Consider the following 19,498-nt stretch of genomic DNA (forward strand, 5'->3'; position numbering starts at 1 on the left):
CTGAACGTCGTATCTTATATCGATTGCTCCGTATTGACGTTAGACGCGGTAGGTCATATCTCGCATCGCTCATATCGATTTTCTATCGCGGGAGCGCGCCGCGTTTCACGCTAGTGCTTGACAATTCCGCGCGCGTGTCGTGATTTTGTGCAATTTGGTGAGCGATCGGTCCCTCGTTTTTTGTCATATGAATGTCAATGTCAATCGCGAAAAAAAAGTGTCGAAAAGTGATGCGACGATAGCCTCGCCGCACACGTGCGCGAAAACGCGTCGCGTTAAACGCGAGATACGCGGATAGATAAATCGTATGCGGAGTGCGCCCGTGCACTGGCCGGCAAGGTCTCCGGATCTGACTCCATTCTTCCTGTGAAGTACTGTGAAACAATGAACAGTAAACAGTGAATGCGTGAACAATCGCGAGGAACGCGTTCGATCGAGTCAATCGTTGCGCGATGCACGGGGCTCCTTTGATGTGCGATGTCTCTGAGCGCGGGAAAATTCAGCGCATCGATTGGGTAACTTTTACCCTTTATAACGCCGAAATTACGACACCCTCGACATTTTGCCAAAAGAACTTTCGTCTTAGAACAACGTCAGGAGTCTACCCTGAACCGTTATTTGGTAAATCTGGGACATCCTGTATACATATAGAAGACCCATATATGTATAAAAGACCCATTAGAATATCTTTTTAGAAAAGCGTTTTAGAGAAAAACGTTTAAATAAAAGTTGTAAGATTCAGAAGGGGACATCCGATGGTGACATTAGTTTAAACTAGCAAGATTAAAAAAAATGTTTAGAGTGTATAAATTCTAATATAAATAAATAAATGTATATATTAGGATTATGAAAAAGATTAAATAAAAGTGCGGATGGACTTCCGAAAAGTTATCATCTCCGATTTGGCTGATATTCAGCCTAAATACTTATTTTACCTAGTAAATAATATTCCTAAATGGATTGGCGCAAATGCCCCCTCCGTCTTCCAGCTCCCTCAAAAGTAAAACCGTTTTTGTTAATTATTTTAGAAAGTATTTATTGTACGGAAAAAGTTATCAAACAAAAAATAAAGCTCATAAAAAGCTTTACAAATATAGTCCTATACATATTTTACCTAACTCCAATATTTTAGTTGATATTATCAAAAAATTTGTAAAAGCCCCAGTAGGAGGAGTGGTACCCACTGGATTTACGCATACACTTTACAACGCGAAGCGAGGTTCCACATGGATTTACGACTTTCTACGCAAAGCGAGATTCAATCCAGACCCTATGTGTATAGTTTTCTGATGATAGAGTTCCCCGCAAGGGGGCGGAACACACTGCCTGCACGCATATACTTTCCATGCGAAACGAGGTTGCACATGGATTTACGAATTTCTACGCAAAGCGAGATTCAATCCAAACCCTATGTGTATAGTTTTTTGATGGTGGAGCCTCCCACATGGGTGCGGAACATACTGCCTCCAGATTTCTGATAATAACGATTAAAATATTGAAGTTAGGTAAAATATGTATAGAACCTTATTTGTAGAGCTTTTTATAAGCTTCATTTTTTGTTTGACAACTTTTTCCGTACAATAAATACTTTCTGAAATAATTAACAAAAACGGTTTTACCTTTGTGTGGGGTTGGGGAGCGGAGAAGGTATCTGCGCCAAAAATCCAAAAATAAATTTGAGAATATTATTTGCTAGATAAAATAAGTATTTAAGCTGAAAATCAACCAAATCAGAGGTGATAACTTGTCGAAAGTTTATCCGAAAGTGCAGGATAAATATAAAGATAAGAAATAGATTATTAAGAGACTTTAAAAGATATGCGAGTATGAAATGATAAAGATACATGCTATAGGAGAGATAAATATGTAAAATATTATAGATTTAAGGTATGGATGAATGCATATGATAAGGCAAAAGTATGAGTTTTCTTCTTGGCAAAAAAAGCTGAAATAACAAAGTTATATATATATTTTATGGTAACACGAGAAAAATAATTGCATAATAAAAAAAGTTTTACATTTTTGTTCTTACTACAAATTTTTTTCTCACCTGAATCCATTTCATTGATAGTGTATCACGCAAGGTTTCTCTGTGTTTGAAACGTTGTAAAGTGTATATAGCTTCGATACCTTCTTCAATGTTTTTAACTTCTTTGAATATGCATTCAATCAGGTTGTTGACCATGTTTTCCAATTCTGCCATGGAATCTCTAAATGTTTGCATATTTTTTAGCCACGTGCATTTTGCAATGTCTAGAATGTTGTTGCGAACCAGTTTGATTTCGTCGAGATTCTTGTAAAATAAATTCTCTATTCGGTGACAATAGGTCTCATATATGGAACCCTTTGTACCACCGATCATTCCTGCTTTGTTACATCTAAGGAAATTGTTTTTGAATCAATATTTACGTTATGTTTATATATTAAATTATTTATATTTATCAGTTGTATAAGATGTCTCTGATAATTATCACAATAACGCTTGTAGAGCACAGTAAACCGACCCGAAAAGTCTTTTATCCTTTTGCAATCTTCGCAATAATTACGAAAAAATTAATTGAAAAGAATTGGCGAATAAATGCACGTTTTGCGCTAAATTATGAGATGTATGCTTTAGGCATGCCAGTGGCGAGTGTCGTACGGCAATGAAAAATAAAGCTTCTGCCCGCGCGCTGCTCGCGTGTTATCCTTATCTCCTCGCCAAGTGAGCTAACTTTTTGTTATCGTGTGACACTCGTCGCTCTTACGCCTAGACCATACATCTCAGCCGTTCTAGCCGCGTGAAATACACTCACCCGCAAAAAAAAACGGGCCACCTTTAGCATAATTTTTTAACATCTTTGAATAGCGATAACTCAACAAAAAATCATCGTATTGGGATAAAAAAAAATTGCAAATTGAAGCTTGAACATTCTTCTTAATAACCATAAAAACCAAAATTGAGTTACACAAAATGTTTTACAAAACAGATGTTAAAGATAGACTTTTAGAAATGGGAAAAAAAAATTTTTTTAAAACTATTGCATTGCTCAAAGGAATCGACTGTCGAGAACAAAAATGTATGCGTTTTTAAGCTTTTTTATTTCCTAATAAATTTATTTCCTAATAAATTTATTTCCTAATAAATTTATTTCCTAATAAATCCATATTTAAAAAATTTTTCTACGTTCTTTTTTGATAAAGTTACCTTACAGAAATCGACTGAAATGAGCAAATCCGTGTCTAGCACTAATATAGTGGATACGGATAGGTAAAATACTATTGAATAAAAGTGTGGAAATAAATGAATGTGATAAGATTAAAGTGTAAACCAAGTCCTCTTCTTGGTAAAAGAAGCTGAAGTAATAAAGTTATATATAGTGTTGCGCTCGCGCCGCGGGAGATCGTCGATTGTGACGTGTGGACTGCGAGTTGGCATTGAGAAGCGTCGCTTAGTAATTTGTAAATAAACTAATGTTGAGAAGCGTCGCTTAGTAATTTGTAAATAAAGTAGCAAGAGAGAGTTACGCTTGGTCCTCGGTGCCGTGAGGACGCGTTTCGAGCGTGAGACAGTTTTCTGAATTGTACAAGATAGTTCTGTTGTTTCGTTTCTAATTGTGTTGCCGTTGAGTTCATTAAAGTTCTTTGTTCTTGAATTGAGTATATTTCTTGCGCGAGCGCATTCGCGAGTGATCGTCGCGAGTGCAACAATATTGTTACGTCCCTACGGTGTTCCCAATCGTTCATCGAGTCAGCATGGAAATTTATTAAAAAAACATCAAACGTCTCGTTGTCATGTTATTGTTGATAACAACGACAGGAGAGTCTCGCGACAGCTGTCGTTTCGTTGAGACGTGTTTATACGACGGCTATTATTACTGTAATTATTCTTGTTCTGAGTTTTATATTCGTTGAATTACATTAAAGTTATAGTTATTTTTAAAAGTGTCTCTTATTTCGGAGTAAAAGTGTGAGTAAACGGTTGTGTTACGCGCTTCGATATAAATCGAACTGGTAAACGTGACAATATAATTAAAATTGAGGATATTATTTAAAACTCTTAGATAACGTCTTTGTTGTTGTTAAAACAACACGCAAAATACTTTATTTTATCTTACCTTCCAAAGACCATTAAAGCGTTGCATATCTCCATAGCATCGTAACATCTTTGCATGAAAGTATCGATACGATTAAATATTGTTTGTTTGTTCACTTTCCAATCTCTATCTGATTTAATGTAAACAATTATACTTGTCACCTGCAATTTATTTTTTTGAAGGAACGAATAATAATCAGATATTATATGAGTTACGGCCAATTTTATCAAATTTCATCAAATTATATTTTTTATTAACTCTTTCATTACGGTTACTCGCTAAGCACACGCGTTATACGGGAGTGTAGAATACTACTAGCCTCTAAACATGTGCGGAGTAGAACTGCAAATTATTAGTATTGTTTAAATTATTCTATTTTAAAAAATAAGACAGTTTTCTGAAAAAATTTTACTTGCAATTACACACTATTTATAAAAATTTAATATCGGAAGTAAATATATGTATATTAAAAAATGTAGGGTGAAAGACCATACTGACCATTACTGACAGTGTCCTCATTACCGACAATCAAAATTTAAACAATTTTTTAAATATGAAAACTATATGTTATATTGTTTTAACAAATTTCAATAAAATTTTTAACAAATATAATTGTTGTTAGAATAAATAAATAAAAATTAAAGTCAAATACTAATTTAAAAAAAAATTGAAGTTTGAGAAATACACCTTTTTTCCGGATTGCGTCCATTACTACTAAGAAAGTAGATAAAAGGTACTTACAAAAATGAGTGATTATAGGCGAAATTTCAACTATAAGTCTTATTTAAAATAATATAGCATTAAAATTGAGCAAAAAAAGCAAAATATTAAATAAATTATCAATTTTTATAATGTAATTATTAATGTCAGTAATGCGTTTATTTTTTTTATATTGTTCCTAATACTGTTAACAGCATTATGAACACAAATCGCAAAGTGAACGTAACATTGACATGTGACAAGCAGTTGACATAACCTGTTTCGTGTGCGCCCTAGATTGAAACTTGTCTACATCAAAGTGTAATTTTTATATGTCTTCCTAATCTTTATCAGTTCCAAAACTATAAAAAATGGTTTTTTTACTTCTTCTTTTGTAACACGCCGTTAAGTAAGAAGTCTTTTTCTTATAGAATAAAAAGGTTATAATTTAACGAACATTTAGTGTGCATTCTTTCATACACAAAACCGTAAATTATAACAGATCTTTAGGGTCTTTATCTCGGGTCGTCAACATCAAACCCAGCGAGTTCTTTCTCTCTGTCATCAACACTCCGCATAGCTTTAACAAGTAGTAGGTCGTTTTTTATCGTAGTAAGTCATAAGTTGTTTTTGTTTGTATTTTATTTCCCCCAGACCCGATTCAAAAATCTTGCTCTTTTAGTGAGAACTAACTCAGTTTCAAATTCTTTTGTATTTTGTCGGAGTCGTTGGATCTCTCGCCGGGATCTTCACATTTATTTAATCTCGTGGATTCGTCCTCCTATTTTCGCTACCGGCTAAACTTTACTCAACGTCATCATTTGCGGTATTTAAACACAGCTCTGCTGTTGCGCACTACTCACACACACATTAAAAGAAACGACATAGAATTCCCGCCATCGCCATCACAAAGATTTCGCTTCCCGTTTCCTGCCCCCTTCGTCCAATTTATGGAAGAAATTATTCAAATTTCTGATTCTCTTGAACTTCTGATCTTCAGGCCTCCTTCTCCGATAGAGTCTCTACCGGAATCAATCAATTGATTGATCGGTCTCGCGAACTCCTCACCTGGCAGTGTTCTCAAATCGGATCACGCGGGAATATTAACGGCGATCGGCCGAGGCCTCACGCCATTCTGACACGCTTGGCTCTAGAATACCGTGACCGCCGGGGCAAAGTCCTGGGGCACGCGCTCCGCCCAATCGAGTAAGTAAGGAAACGATGAAAGTAGTGGTATTTCATCGGTGACGTTGCCATCTTCTATTTATGCTACACCTCTCATGCCTCTTTACAGTGCTAGACTAGAGTTAAGCTCAACAGGGTCTTCTTTCCCCATTAATTTCTCCAATCCCGTTCCCTTGGCAGTGGTTTCGCTAGATAGTAGATAGGGACAGTGGGAAACTCGTTAATCCATTCATGTGCGTCACTAATTAGATGACAAGGCATTTGGCTAAAAATTAATCATCTCAACCACTGTTTATTGCAATTATGTACACCTTATACAATTTGATCTAATGTGCAGGCTATCTATAATACACTCTTACAACCTAGAGGGATCAGTTCATTGTGCCTATAAGGCAAGCAGCACCAAGGGAGGGGACTGGAAGGGGTGGGGGGATATAGAAGACTATTCCTCTGCGAGAACGCGTGGTTGTGTAGTGTTGAACATCCGGAATGCTGCAATGTCTCCTATTAGGACTTGAGTCGCCACAATTTTCAAGCCGTCAGAAGTCCTATTCCGCGAAGACCTCTCGCCAATTCGGGACTCTATATGCCTCTCCATGACAGCGTAGTTGACATCGTTAGCACCGTCCGTCATAGGTCTGCCTGATGGCCTCCACCACTATTGGGTTGCCGTAGTACTCGGTCTTCCTGTTGTGAGCCTTGTCCAAGTCCATCTGTTCACTAACAACTTGAGCATTTACTACTATCGCTGTTTGGCCTATCACCGTCACCAGGTCCGGCTTTCTAAGTCCTTCAGTAGTGTTATATCAGGGTTCCTCTAACACTCGGAATCCTTTTTGCGGCATTTTTCGTGCTATATATGCCACTATTGCGTTGTGCCTGTTAATTCGAGCGCCATTGGTCCTGTGACAGTGTTGTAGCATGTGATTCAATGTTACCTAAGCCAAACACACGGTATGGCATCTTCTGTCACCAACTCTCCCTTTAGTGGTGCGGAACCTCGTTGGCATTACTTCTATCTTCATGCGGCCACAGTTGACAAGTCTCTTCCTGACAACTGTTCCCGTCAGCTTCCTGACAACTGTACCCACTGATGTTTGTGGGGGGTATTGACTGAATCTCTAAGTGCCCCATCATCTATAGACCGATATAGTCTCTCCGCCCATCTTCTGTTGATGTCATTACGAGTGGCGTACCTCTGGTCCGTAAGGCGCTTTGTACAGACCGCTAGTTCATCGTTGACGAACTTCTCAAATTCATTTCGGGCCATCTTTTGTGCCATCGCGATTAGCCTTTCTCTACACTGGGCGGGTACTATCCATTTTACTGCGGGAATGCTTAGTCCACCATCTTTTATTGTTAGAGAGCGATAAAGAGAGTCATAATTACTCCCGCCGTTCACCCGCCCGATGATCTTTTAAATCCAGATTTCTGCGCAGCATCCACTTGGTCAACTCTCCCAATCTACGGTCTCCTCCTCCATCATCACTACCCTCTAAATATGAAAACCACATAAACTTTTACTATCCCACCGAAGAATAGATTAATAGTTCACACGACCATGAAAATTGTAAAACACTTACACATTCGTATATATAATACATACAGCTTTTAATTGTTCTAATTATTTATGATAAGTTAAGCTAATTATCATATGTTCATGTATGTTTATTTAGTATATTACATAGCATAGTACATTATCTATATAATTTTTTTTTTTTTTTGACCTGTGAGGCATGCGTGTTACGATTCATTTATATTTCATGAATCAGGACATAATAGTACTCTTTTTTTAAGATTCTAATAATTTAAGATTATACTTAACATTTATGAAAGCTTGATAAAATTTGCCAGTAACATACATAAATTACTTCTTAAGTTGGGATACTTTATCATATGCCGTTTTGTATGTTTGACAAAATGAAATGCATTTCAGAAGTGTGTTTATCCCATTTTTTGCATCGCCTTCTAGTAATGCTTCTAAATTGACATAACTCTTACATTGATGCACTACTTCAATACTCATGGCTTCACAAAGTATTTTTATGTTGCTCCTAAAATAAATACGTGATACTAATCTTCTTTTAATGTATAATTTTTAATATGATCCATGGATATATATATACAGGGTGTCCGATAATTGCTGAATCACCTCTCGGGTGCAGGTAGAGCGGGTTAAACCGAGTAGAAAAGTCCTCTATCGTTTTGCGATTATTGCAAATTGCAATAATTAATGAGAAATTAATTAAAGAAGATCGGCCAATTTGCGCGAGTCTAAGCGCGCGACGAGAAAAGACAGCCCGTTGTTACGTGGTCGCTAGGACGCAAGGATCTAGCGTTACACACCGCTCGTATGTGCCGTTGTCATTCATAGAGCGCTCCTCCCAACGATTTATCGCGCGCCTAGTAACCAAATAACAGTGGGCTGTATCACCACGGGTCTCTTCTCGCCGCGCTCTTAAACTCGCGCGGATTGACCGATATTTTTTAATTAATTTTAAATTAATTATATAAGATCAGCCAATTCGTGCGAGTCTAAGCGCGCGGCGAGAAGAGACCTGTGGCGGTACAGCCCCCTGTTATTTGGTTACTAGGCGCGTGACGAAGCGTTCAGAAGAACGCTTTATACATAGCAACGTATTATACAAGCGGCGCGTAGCGCTGAAACTGTCCCACATCCTTTTCATTATCGAAAAAAATAAAATAATTAATAATAATTAGTTAATAATTAATAATAAGAAATAATAATAAATAAATAATAAATAAATAATGATAAGTAATTAATAATGATAAATAAATAATAAAAAATAAAAATAAATCTCATAGCAAATATTATTATGCTATCATTTTCACACCACCTTGCGGTAGATAGCACGGCGCATTCATTTTTTAAGTGGTATCTCTAATAAGTCTAATCCACTCTTATAATTTAATGTAAAAATTGTTCGAAGTGCCTTCCTCGTTCTCATAAACAGAGTTCGGCCCTTCGAGTAATATTGCGCGTCGCGTGATATGCCATTTTCGGAGTGATGGTATTGAAAGCTAGAAGAATTGCTTCTCGTACTTCAGCTTCTGTACCATTACGCCTGTACTCGACTAAATGTTTGATATGTCCCCAAACAAAATAATCGAGTACATTAAGATCTGGCGATCGCGCCGGCCAAATGATTGGGCCACTTCGACCTATCCATCTGTCTGGATAATGCGTGTTTAAAAATTCACGTACCTGACGCGAGAAATGCGCAGGAGCTCCGTCGTTGAAAATGAGCTCTGCTTGTACACGGAGAGGAACATCCGCGAGGAGCATTGGTAACTCATTTCGGAGAAAATTTGCGTAAATTTCTCCATTCAGACGCGGCGGGATGAAAAAGGGGCCAATCTGAAAATCACCGAAAGAAAATGATTTGTTAAAGTTGCGAAAGACAATTCCTTAATTTTTATTAACAATAAATAAATTTATTATACTTACGATTCGGTCCACTATTATTCCTGTCCATACATTTATCGACCAGCGATATTGAAATGCGCATTGCCGAACGGCGTGCGGATTTTCTTCTTGCCATAACAAGAAGTTATGACTGTTAAATACGCCGTTTGGTGTGAAAGTGGCTTCGTCCGTCCACAGGATGCGGTCGGGGAAAAAATCGTTCTGCCGACACTGCGCGAGAAACCCTGTTTGTGTTTCGCCGACTGTTAATATTTATTAAAACGCAAACATTAAATGAAGAATATTAAATAAAAATACCTTCACAAAAGTAGATGCGCTGTTCTGCATCTCCCGGCAAAAGTTGCTGATAATGATACGGGCGCAATCCGTTCTGGTTTAGAGTACGATACACCACGTATTGCGAGACACCGAGCGTGTAAGCTACACAGCGCACGCTATTCCCGGGGTTCTTCTCAAATGCTCTCAAGATTCTTTCCTCTATATCCAAGCGATGATGCATTGGTGCACCAGCGTTTTGTTGACTTAACAAAACGTTTCCTGTTTCCCTGCCGCGTCGTATGCACCTCAAAATTGTACCGAATGCAGGATGTCGCTCACGCCCGGGGAATCGCTCCACGTAAAGACGAGCCGCGACACGAGCGTTTTGTCATCCAGGTGCTCATCCAACGTGCTTCTTGAAAAATCTCAATTAGAAGGAAATAGAGTTCATTGCAAGTGAATATATTGACATGATTATCATGTATGGAATGGCCGAATCGTAAGTATAATAAATTTAAAAATCTATACTTAATACATAATACTTAATACATAAATATTTATAAATCTTATCGTATACTTAATACATAAATATTTATAAATTGTAAGTATAATAAATACCGAATCGTAAGTATAATAAATTTATTTATTGTTAGTAAAAGTTAAGGAATTGTCTTTCGCAACTTTAACAAATTATTCTCTTTCGGTGATTCTCTTTCGGTCTCTTTCGGTTTTCAGATTTGCCCCTTTTTCATCCCACCGCGTCTGACTGGAGAAATTTACGCAAATTTTCTCCAAAATGAGTTACCAATGCTTCTCGCAAATGTTCCTCTCCACGTACGAGCAGAGCTCATTTTTCAACACGACGGAGTTCCTGCGCATTTCTCGCGTCAAGTACGTGAATTTTTAAACACGCATTATCCGGACAGATAGATGGGTCGAGGTGGCCCAATCATTTGGCCGGCGCGATCGCCAGATCTTAATGTACTCAATTATTTCGTTTGGGGACATACCAAACATTTAGTCGAGTACAGGCGTGATGGTACAGAAGCTGAAGTACGAGAAGCAATTCTTCTAGCTTTCAATACCATCACTCCGGAAATGGCATATCACGCGACGCGCAATATTTCTCGAAGGGCCGAACTCTGTTTACGAGAACGAGGAAGGCACTTCGAACAATTTTTACATTAAATTATGAGAGTGGATTAGACCTATTGGGGATACCACTTAAAAAAAAAATGTGCCGTGCTATCCAAAGCCGGATGTACGATTTTGTGGCCCCTAAGCTATGATCTTAAGGAGGCCCCCTCTTATTAACAAAAAATACATTTTTTTAAATCTTTTCTATACTAAAGAGGCCCCCTTATAATGTGAGGCCCTTAAGCTGTAGCTTATCTAGCTTATGTGTAGATCCGGCACTGGTGCTATCTACCGCAAGGTGGTGTGGAAATGATAGCATAATAATATTTGCTATGAGATTTATTTTTATTTTTTATTATTTATTTATCATTATTAATTACTTATCATTATTTATTTATTATTATTTCTTATTATTAATTATTAACTAATTATTATTAATTATTTTATTTCTTTCGATAATGAAAAGAATGCGGGACAGTTTCAGCGCTACGCGCCGCTTGTATAATACGTTGCTATATATAAAGCGTTCTTCTGAACGCTTCGTCGCGCGCATAACCAAATAACAGGGAGCTGTACCGCCACGGGTCTCTTCACGCCGCGTGCTTAGACTCGCGCGAATTGGCCGATCTTATATAATTAATTTAAAATTAATTATTGTAAAAATTGCAAAGCGGTAGAGGACTTTTCTACTCGGTTTAACCCGCTCTATCTGCACCCAAGAGGTGATTCAGCAATTATCGGACACCCTGTATATATATATGTGTATATAAACCAACGCCAGTCAACAAGTGTGATATTACAATATTTCAATATTCTTTAATGAAATGATTAATTAATTAAGTTTTAAATGTCTTCATAATATCTATAATAAATAATATATGAAACTAAAGATCATACGATCATACATACGACTTCTTGTAAAACGATGATTCTGTCCAGATGAATAGTATCAAGAAGAATATTTTTATCATGTGTTCCTCAATTTTGATTGCATATTTCAAATCGTTACAAGCTTTCATTAAGACGTTGAGATATGTCACATTAGATACGGCTCGTTCTAATCCTTCGTGAAGTTGTAGCGTCAAAATTTGAAAGAAATCAATGCTAGGCGAACAAACATTCTCCAATAGACGCAATATCAATTGAATTTCTTTACTTGAAAGTTGATCATGTAAACAATACAATTTACGATCTGCAAGTAAAAAATTCGACATTTCATCTCAGAGCATACAATGAAAAATGCTGTACCCACATTTTAATCCTATTTACACATTATATTTACATTGATATACATGCTAATATGTAGAAAATAACAGAAATAGAGACTCTCTTTCGCTTTAACCGGCTTTATAAAATTAATATTGTTGCTTCTTTTAAAGAAAAATTAAATCTTTATAATTTCTCGATTTTTAAAGTTCTAGGTTCTCTGGTATTTTAAGGTTCTAATTTTTCGGTTTTTTAGGAAATCAACTTTAAATTTTTATTAATATAATCGATACAAAATACTTTCCCAAAATTAATAATTTTGTTTGTTTTTATTATTATTTCAGTTGCTAAAAATTAATACCTTTGATAAAATTAAAACATTTCTCAGATTTTAATTGATATAAATCTTTCAATTTTAATCATTTATAATTTAAGAAGTATTAATTTAAGAAGTAATTATACAGAGTATCCCATTTATCTCTTACAACTCAAATAAGTGACAGTTACAGATATGAAAAAATGGTTAATCCTTTCGCTACTATATATTGAAATAGGAGTTATTAATTTGATGATGTATTAATGATTTTAAATACATAAGCTTAAATATATTAAATAAGCTTATAAATATATATTTTAAATATATGCTTATGGTACGGAGTCTCGTTCAACGGTGGCGTACTGGCGACCAGTTTCGCTGTAGCGAAAGAGTTAAGGAAGAAGTTGTATGGTTCAAAGGAAGAAATACAATGGTAAAATTAAAAAATCGTATCAAGGTCATTTTGAAGGTTATTTCAAAGTCATCGATATTTTTTTAAATAAGATTTTCATTCTTGTGTAATAAATACAAAATTAATATAGTCGATTAATCAATTAATCAATTAATTATCAACTAATTAATCAATTAATTAATATAACATATACATGTATATCGAATACATTTATCTTCTTAAGGGGATCCCCGAGTCGTCTCTTTACCGATATCGTAAAAACATGTTATTTTTTAATTGCTTTCATAGAATCACATGAACCAACGCATGTCGGTAAAATTTCTAAATTTTTTTTTTCTTAGTTTTAATTTGACCAGCCGCCGAACAATTAGCATGTGTACTTTAATCACACAAAAAGATTTGTAATTCTGTAAAAGCAATAATAAATAACTTGTTTTTACAGGTACCGACCTGTTTTACTTTCTATTTTTCGTGGAGTTCTTTTTTTGGCTGCGTGGAATAAAAAATCCTTTTAAATTGACCGTTTTCTATACTGTTAGCATACGAACTTTAATTATAGAAAAGGATTTTTTACGCAGCCAAAAAAAAAGAATTTCACAAAAAATAAAAGTTGGTAAAACAGGACTCCGGAATCCCTTTAATACATAAGATATAAAATTATAAAATTTTACACTTACATATCGCTGTCCAATGTTGCAATTCTTCGGACATGGTTCGTCCAGTTTTATTTGTGAATGTGCTCGCAAAAACTTCTCGTATTTGTTTCGTCCAATATCGTACGATTCTTTCAAATCTTTCTATCAGTGCTTTTTTCGATACCATCAAATCCTTAAAAATATCCTGTTTCTCATTTTCCTCGGATAAATCAAATTTTTGATTTCTTAATAACGTCACAATATCAGATAAATTTTCTCGCGGCACGTACAATTTGACCAAACCCATTGGCTTGTAAACCCATTCAGTTAAGCACATCAGAAAATTGTGCAAATTGAACAATAGATTGTTTCTGATAACTGTTTTTGTTAAAAAAATAACTTTTATTGCATATTGTTTTTATTGCATCTTTATTTTATTATAATTATTACTAACGAAATAAATAAAACTACTATTTTTAAACTATACAATTGTGATATACAGAGTGTCCCATTTTAATTACCTACCTCGAATATCTTGTAAATAACTCATTTTCGTGGAAAATGTTTAAAATAAAATTTGTTTGATGAAAGGGCTCATAATTCAGGAAGTTTGGGTAAACTTCTGAAAAGCTATCACTTCCGATTTGACTGATATTCAGCCTAAATACTTGTAACAGCGCGTGCTGTTACTAAGCGTCACGCGGACCTCAGCGTGAGCACCCCCATTTCGGGCCGCATTCCGATCCCCCAACTCGAGGGTAGTAGCTCGAGAAGAGGTAGCTGCCGGGTAGGGTAGCACCCCAAGTGGGAGTAGCGCGACCGGTATAAAAGCCGGCTCGCGGAGCAGACCGATACCATTCCCCCGAGTACGACTTGGACAAGCCTCAGGGCGCACTCTGAAGCTCCGGTCGTACTCGCTCCCATCCCGATAGTCGTTCTAGGAGCAGGGCGTTCTCTGCTTCGGTCGGGTGTTCCCGGCGTTCAACTTCCTATACCTCGTCGTTCTAGGGGCAGGGCGTTCTCTGCCTCGGTCGGGTGTTCCCGGCGTTCGACTTCCGACTCTCCGTCGTTCTAGGGGCAGGGTGTTCTCTGCTTCGGTCGGGTGTTCCCGGCGTTCGACTTCCGACTCTCCGTCGTTCTAGGGGCAGGGCGTTCTCTGCCTCGGTCGGGTGTTCCCGGCGTTCGACTTCCGATATCCCTTGCACGAGAGAAGGATTCTCTCCGTCTTCGGACGCAGCGCACTGGTAACCGTCGATGACTCAACAAGGCTCGGATACACGCGGTATCACTTATTTTTTAATACTTTGACTCCGTACCGTACGAACCGACCGATTTAGAATTAATAAATTTAAGTTGTTTATTATTCGGCCAAAGGCGCACCAACGATTTACGCAGTTTATTTATTTTCCGATTAATGCCGATAGTTATTCATTCACTCACAGTTAGAATTATACCCATTTATACCGTTGAAACATTAAATCGTCTAACCGATAAGGAATTACTTATGTACACATTATTAAAGTGTTTATTTCCGATATTTATACCCATTTATACCGTTAAGATATTAGATAATTTAACCGTAAAAGAAATACTCATGTACTCGTTGTTAATGTTTTCTTTTCTAATTATATCATTGATCTAAATGCTCTCTTGAATAAATATTTATTTTTCTTTAATCTATTATTTTATTATTTTTGTTAATTTGGAGTCTCCCCGAAAAACCACACGAACAAATTCTGGCGAACCGGCGAGTTATTCCGTGTCGTAAGAATCCGCTTTGCTACGCACCGTCGAAATTCCGCATCGTTACGCACCGCCCGTGAGGCTTAAAAATACGCACCGTTACATACTTATTTTATCTAGTAAATAATATTCCTAAATAGATTTTTGGCGCAAATGCCTCCTCTGCCTCCTACCCCCCTCAAAAGTAAAACCGTTTTTGTTAATTATTTCTGAAAGTATTTATTGTACAGAAAGTTGTCAAACAAAAATTCAAGCTCATAAAAAGCTCTACAAATAAGGTCCTATACATATTTTATCTAACTCCAATATTTTAGTCGTTATTATTAAAAAACTTGTAAAAGCCTCGTAGGAGGAGCGGCACCCACTGCATCCACGGATACACTTTCCACGCGAAACGAGGTTCTACATGGGTTCACGAATTTCTATGCAAAGCGAGGTTCAATTCAAACCCTATGTGTATAATTTTTTTATGGTGGAGCCTTCCGCAGGGGGCGGAACACACTGCCTCCAGTTTTTTGATAATAACTAAAATATTGGAGTTAGGTAAAATATAGTATAGGACCTTATTTATAAAGCATTTTATGAGCTTCATTTTTTGTTTGACCACTTTTTCCGTATAATGAACACTTTCTGAAATAATTAACAAAAACGGTTTTATCTTTGAGGGTGGCTGGGGAGGCAGAGGGGGCATTTGCGCTAAAAATTTATTTGGGAATATTATTTACTAGTTAAAATAAGTATTTAGGGTGAAAATCAGCCAAATCGGGGATAATTCGGAAGTTTATCTGAAAGTTCTTATTGAAAAGGATTTGTAACCAGTGTTTTAAAAACGTCTCGACATCAGCTGCAAGAATATGGCATAAAAAGTATAGATTTCCACTTAAGAAAAACCAAGGTAGGTGATCTTGGCGTGACCTTAACGCCTTCTCAGAAAGTCAACAGTACAAACAAACAAACAAACAGTAGTTTTTTATGTCCCCCTTTGGACCAAATTTTATCTGAAACATTTTTCACGAAAATGTGTCATTTACGAAATATTTGAGGTGGGTAATTAAACTGGGACATCCTGTATAATTAGATTAAATATTAGAAACAAATACTTTCTGGCCAATCCTTGCTGTACAGTGCAACAGGCACGTACATATTTTCCATTACTTTCATTACACACATCATTGCATTATGATTGATACTGCCAAAGACAACGGTGGCGTGAAAATTGTTGACTGTAAACACATGCCAGGGTGTTCGCAGGAAATATACGAAATCACTTTGACTACCTTTAGGAACACTTAATTGCACCTTCAATGTATTTATCTCGAAATGTATGCTTAATAACGCGAAAGCTGGATTTTCGAAATACTCGCGAATAACTATATGACAGTCTTCTTTCCAATCAGAATTCTTAATATAAGGGAGCACCGTAAGATCCTTCACATATTGTATCTGAAATAGCGTAAAGATAGTAATGTTAGTATAAATTATTGAAATAGATTTTTGTGCCATATAGAATTGAAAGTGGAAAATGTTCTGTAAACAAACTTTTAGGAGGACTTAGGATATTTTTTAATAATGATATATTGAACAATATTTAAATATTTATATTAGAAATATGCAAAAGTTTCCATCGTTTCAAAGCAAATTTTCTTTTTTATCTCGTAAATGATATATTTTTAAGAAAAAGTTATTTTTAAGAAAAAGTTTTCTAGTCTAGAAAACCAAACAAATAGAGGAATTTTAGGAATTTTTTTTAAGAAAATGAAAAGAGATATTAAAATACAATATCTCGATTAAATATATTACGGTTTGTTTCAACAAAAAATATTTGTTAATTTTTTTTAATTTAAAAAAATTACATGCAAGTAATTACAAAATGTAGTATTTACAAAATGGTGCGATATTGTGCCGGATAATGGGGTAAACACGATGACATTGTAACCATTGATCTGAAAAAAAATTCTTAAAATTAATGAATTTTATAATGCATAAATTTAAATAATAAAAATTCAAAACAACTGCATTTGAAGATTGAAGGTTGCCAATTAAAAAGTTGTAATTTTTAAAAATTTTTATAAGTTTTACATTAGATTCAAGCACTAGCAGAAATTATCTACTTACAAGGGGAACACCAGACATTGGTCTCTTCAATTTTGCCCAATTTTATATACAGGGTGATTCAAAATAACCGTATGTCCTTAAAGGAGCATATTCCTGAGCGTATTCTGAGACAACTTTTCCTTTGGCAAAAGTTTGTGCCGAACTTAATTTTCAAGTTATAAAAGAAAATAGTTAGCGTATCGTGAGTCGAGTACAAGAAACAAGCAGGAACGTCGCAACTCACCGTTACACGCGAGTGTTTACGTGAGGCGCCTGCTACAATCAGCTGACACTCACGATACACAAATACGTATACGCATCTCTCTTTCTCTCTCTCTCTTTCTCCCGCGATGAGACAGATCCATATCGAGTAAAAGTTTTTCCACTTTCTTATGGTTCACGTTTCACGTTTCAAAACACAACACATTCATATACTCTGTTTACTCACTTCATCGATAAAACGAGGAATTTATTTAATGATCACTACTAATCACTTGATGCGTGAAAATTACTCGAAAAAAGAAACACGTGTTTTTCGAGTAATTGTGTATCATGAGTGTCAGCTGATTGTAGCAGGCGCCTCACGTAAACACCCGTGTGTAGCGGTGAGTTGCGGCGCCCCTGCTTGTTTCTTGTACTCAACTCACGATACGCTAACTATTTTCTTTTATAATTTAAAAATTAAGCTCCGCACAAACTTTTGCCAAAGGAAAAGTTGTCTCAGAATACGCTCAGGAATATGTCCCTTTAAGGACATACGGTTATTTTGAATCACCCTGTATGTATAGTAGTACACCCATTAATTCGTAATAAAGTGATACTCTAAAGAATAAGCGAAAAAACGCGTTTAAACATTTACGTGCGTGTAATCTATCAAGCACTAAGGATGAATTGGCAGCTATGCGGCGTGGCTTAGTGGGTAAGGTGCCTGGCAAGTACAACAAGTATAGTGAAGACGATATGCCAACAATTCGATTAGTACAGGATAATAGTGTTGTCAATACCGCCTACGTAGTCAAAGAATGGTTTGCCCAACATCCAGAGATTGAAGTTCTTGATTGGCCAGCTAAATCTCTGGATCTAAATTTAATAGAAAATATTTGGGCAGTGATTGCGAATTCGTGGAACGGATCATGAAAGAACTAGAGCACATTTGATTGCACATGCAAAGAGGAAAGTCTCAAGCAGTTCAGGCAAAAGCCTGAACTTTTCGGGAATTTACGCACATTTATAGAAAAGAGATTGGACCAAGTAATTGCACGAAACGGGTGATGGATTATTAAACAGTTTTATATAATGTGTTCGAGGAAAATTTATTCAACGGTTTTACAATTGTTTTGTTTTCTGAACGCAACATTAAAATAACAAAATAAAAACACTTTACTTAAATAGTTCATAACGCATGAGCAATAGAAACTTTTATTCATCTCTAATATTTTATAATATTTAAATAAAAAAGATATAAAAGTACTTAAATAAATCTAGAAAAATTACCGACCAATTTATTTAAATCCTGATTATTGAAGATTGGCTTTATCGGTTCGGGAAGAAGTTCCTCTTCGGTTACAGAATTTTCTGAAATATCGATTATGTTTACACAGACACCACTAATCCGGTTTAGTAATATCCGTAGTTATAACCACTAACGTAAAATGTCGTGTAAACAGCACTTTATACTAGTGTTATAGCCATTAAATTCTATACTGAAATGCGCCTTCACATATAAGTCTAACATAAACGTGCACAGGATGACAAACAGAAAAAAAATCTATAATAATAATATAATAATTATATTATATTATTTATATAATTATATTATTAATTATATTAATTATTATAATTAATTATTAATTATTAATTATAATAATTATATTATTATTATAGATTTTTTTTAATAATATTTATAGATTATATACAGGGTGTCCCATTTTAAAAACCCCACGTGAATAACTTTTCAGAGAGACATTTTCAAGAAAAATGATTTAGACCAAAGTTGTTGGGTTTGGAGGGGGACATCCGATGATGACATTGGTTCAACCTAGGATGTGCCAAGGTCATATGGAGGTCAACTTTGTTTTTTTAAATAGAACATCCTATTTTTGATTCCAAAATCTAATAGCTGGTGTCAAGAGTTTTTCAAAACACTATAAAATGAAGTCATTTTTCATTAAGTACTTTTCGAGTTATGAGGCTTGAAAGTTACAGCATTTTGACATAAAATATAAAATATTTTGTAAAACATTCAATTTTCGGGAATCTTATCTTAATACTTTCATGCACAAAATAATG

At 35.7% G+C, this 19,498-nt stretch overlaps 1 protein-coding gene across 1 annotated transcript; it reads right to left on the reverse strand.

The window, feature by feature from the left end:
• Positions 1–2,014: 2,014 nt before the first annotated feature.
• LOC105679438 (dynein axonemal heavy chain 2-like) lies at positions 2,015–16,622 on the reverse strand. Its single transcript, XM_067346920.1, has 7 exons — positions 16,210–16,622; positions 16,077–16,113; positions 13,415–13,788; positions 11,709–11,995; positions 7,832–8,046; positions 6,585–6,743; positions 2,015–2,378 (listed from the first exon to the last, which is right to left on the reverse strand). The coding sequence occupies exons 1-7, from the start codon at positions 16,616–16,618 to the stop codon at positions 2,015–2,017; spliced, it is 1,845 nt and encodes a 614-aa protein (XP_067203021.1). The 5' UTR covers positions 16,619–16,622.
• Positions 16,623–19,498: the final 2,876 nt, after the last annotated feature.

The sequence above is a fragment of the Linepithema humile genome, chromosome 1 (genome assembly GCF_040581485.1).
Source record: "Linepithema humile isolate Giens D197 chromosome 1, Lhum_UNIL_v1.0, whole genome shotgun sequence".
In the NCBI taxonomy this organism is placed as follows: domain Eukaryota; kingdom Metazoa; phylum Arthropoda; class Insecta; order Hymenoptera; family Formicidae; genus Linepithema; species Linepithema humile.

Excerpts from the sequence above, each read along its gene's own strand:
- LOC105679438 (XM_067346920.1), bottom strand. The coding sequence starts at position 16,618 with ATGGCACAAAAATCTATTTCAATAATTTATACTAACATTACTATCTTT. Across the intron at positions 11,996-13,414 it reads GCAACATTGGACAGCGATAT|ATCGTAAATTGTATTGTTTA; the intron begins GTAAGTGTAAAA and ends TTTTACTTGCAG. Across the intron at positions 2,379-6,584 it reads AGGCAGACCTATGACGGACG|ATGTAACAAAGCAGGAATGA; the intron begins GTGCTAACGATG and ends CAATTTCCTTAG.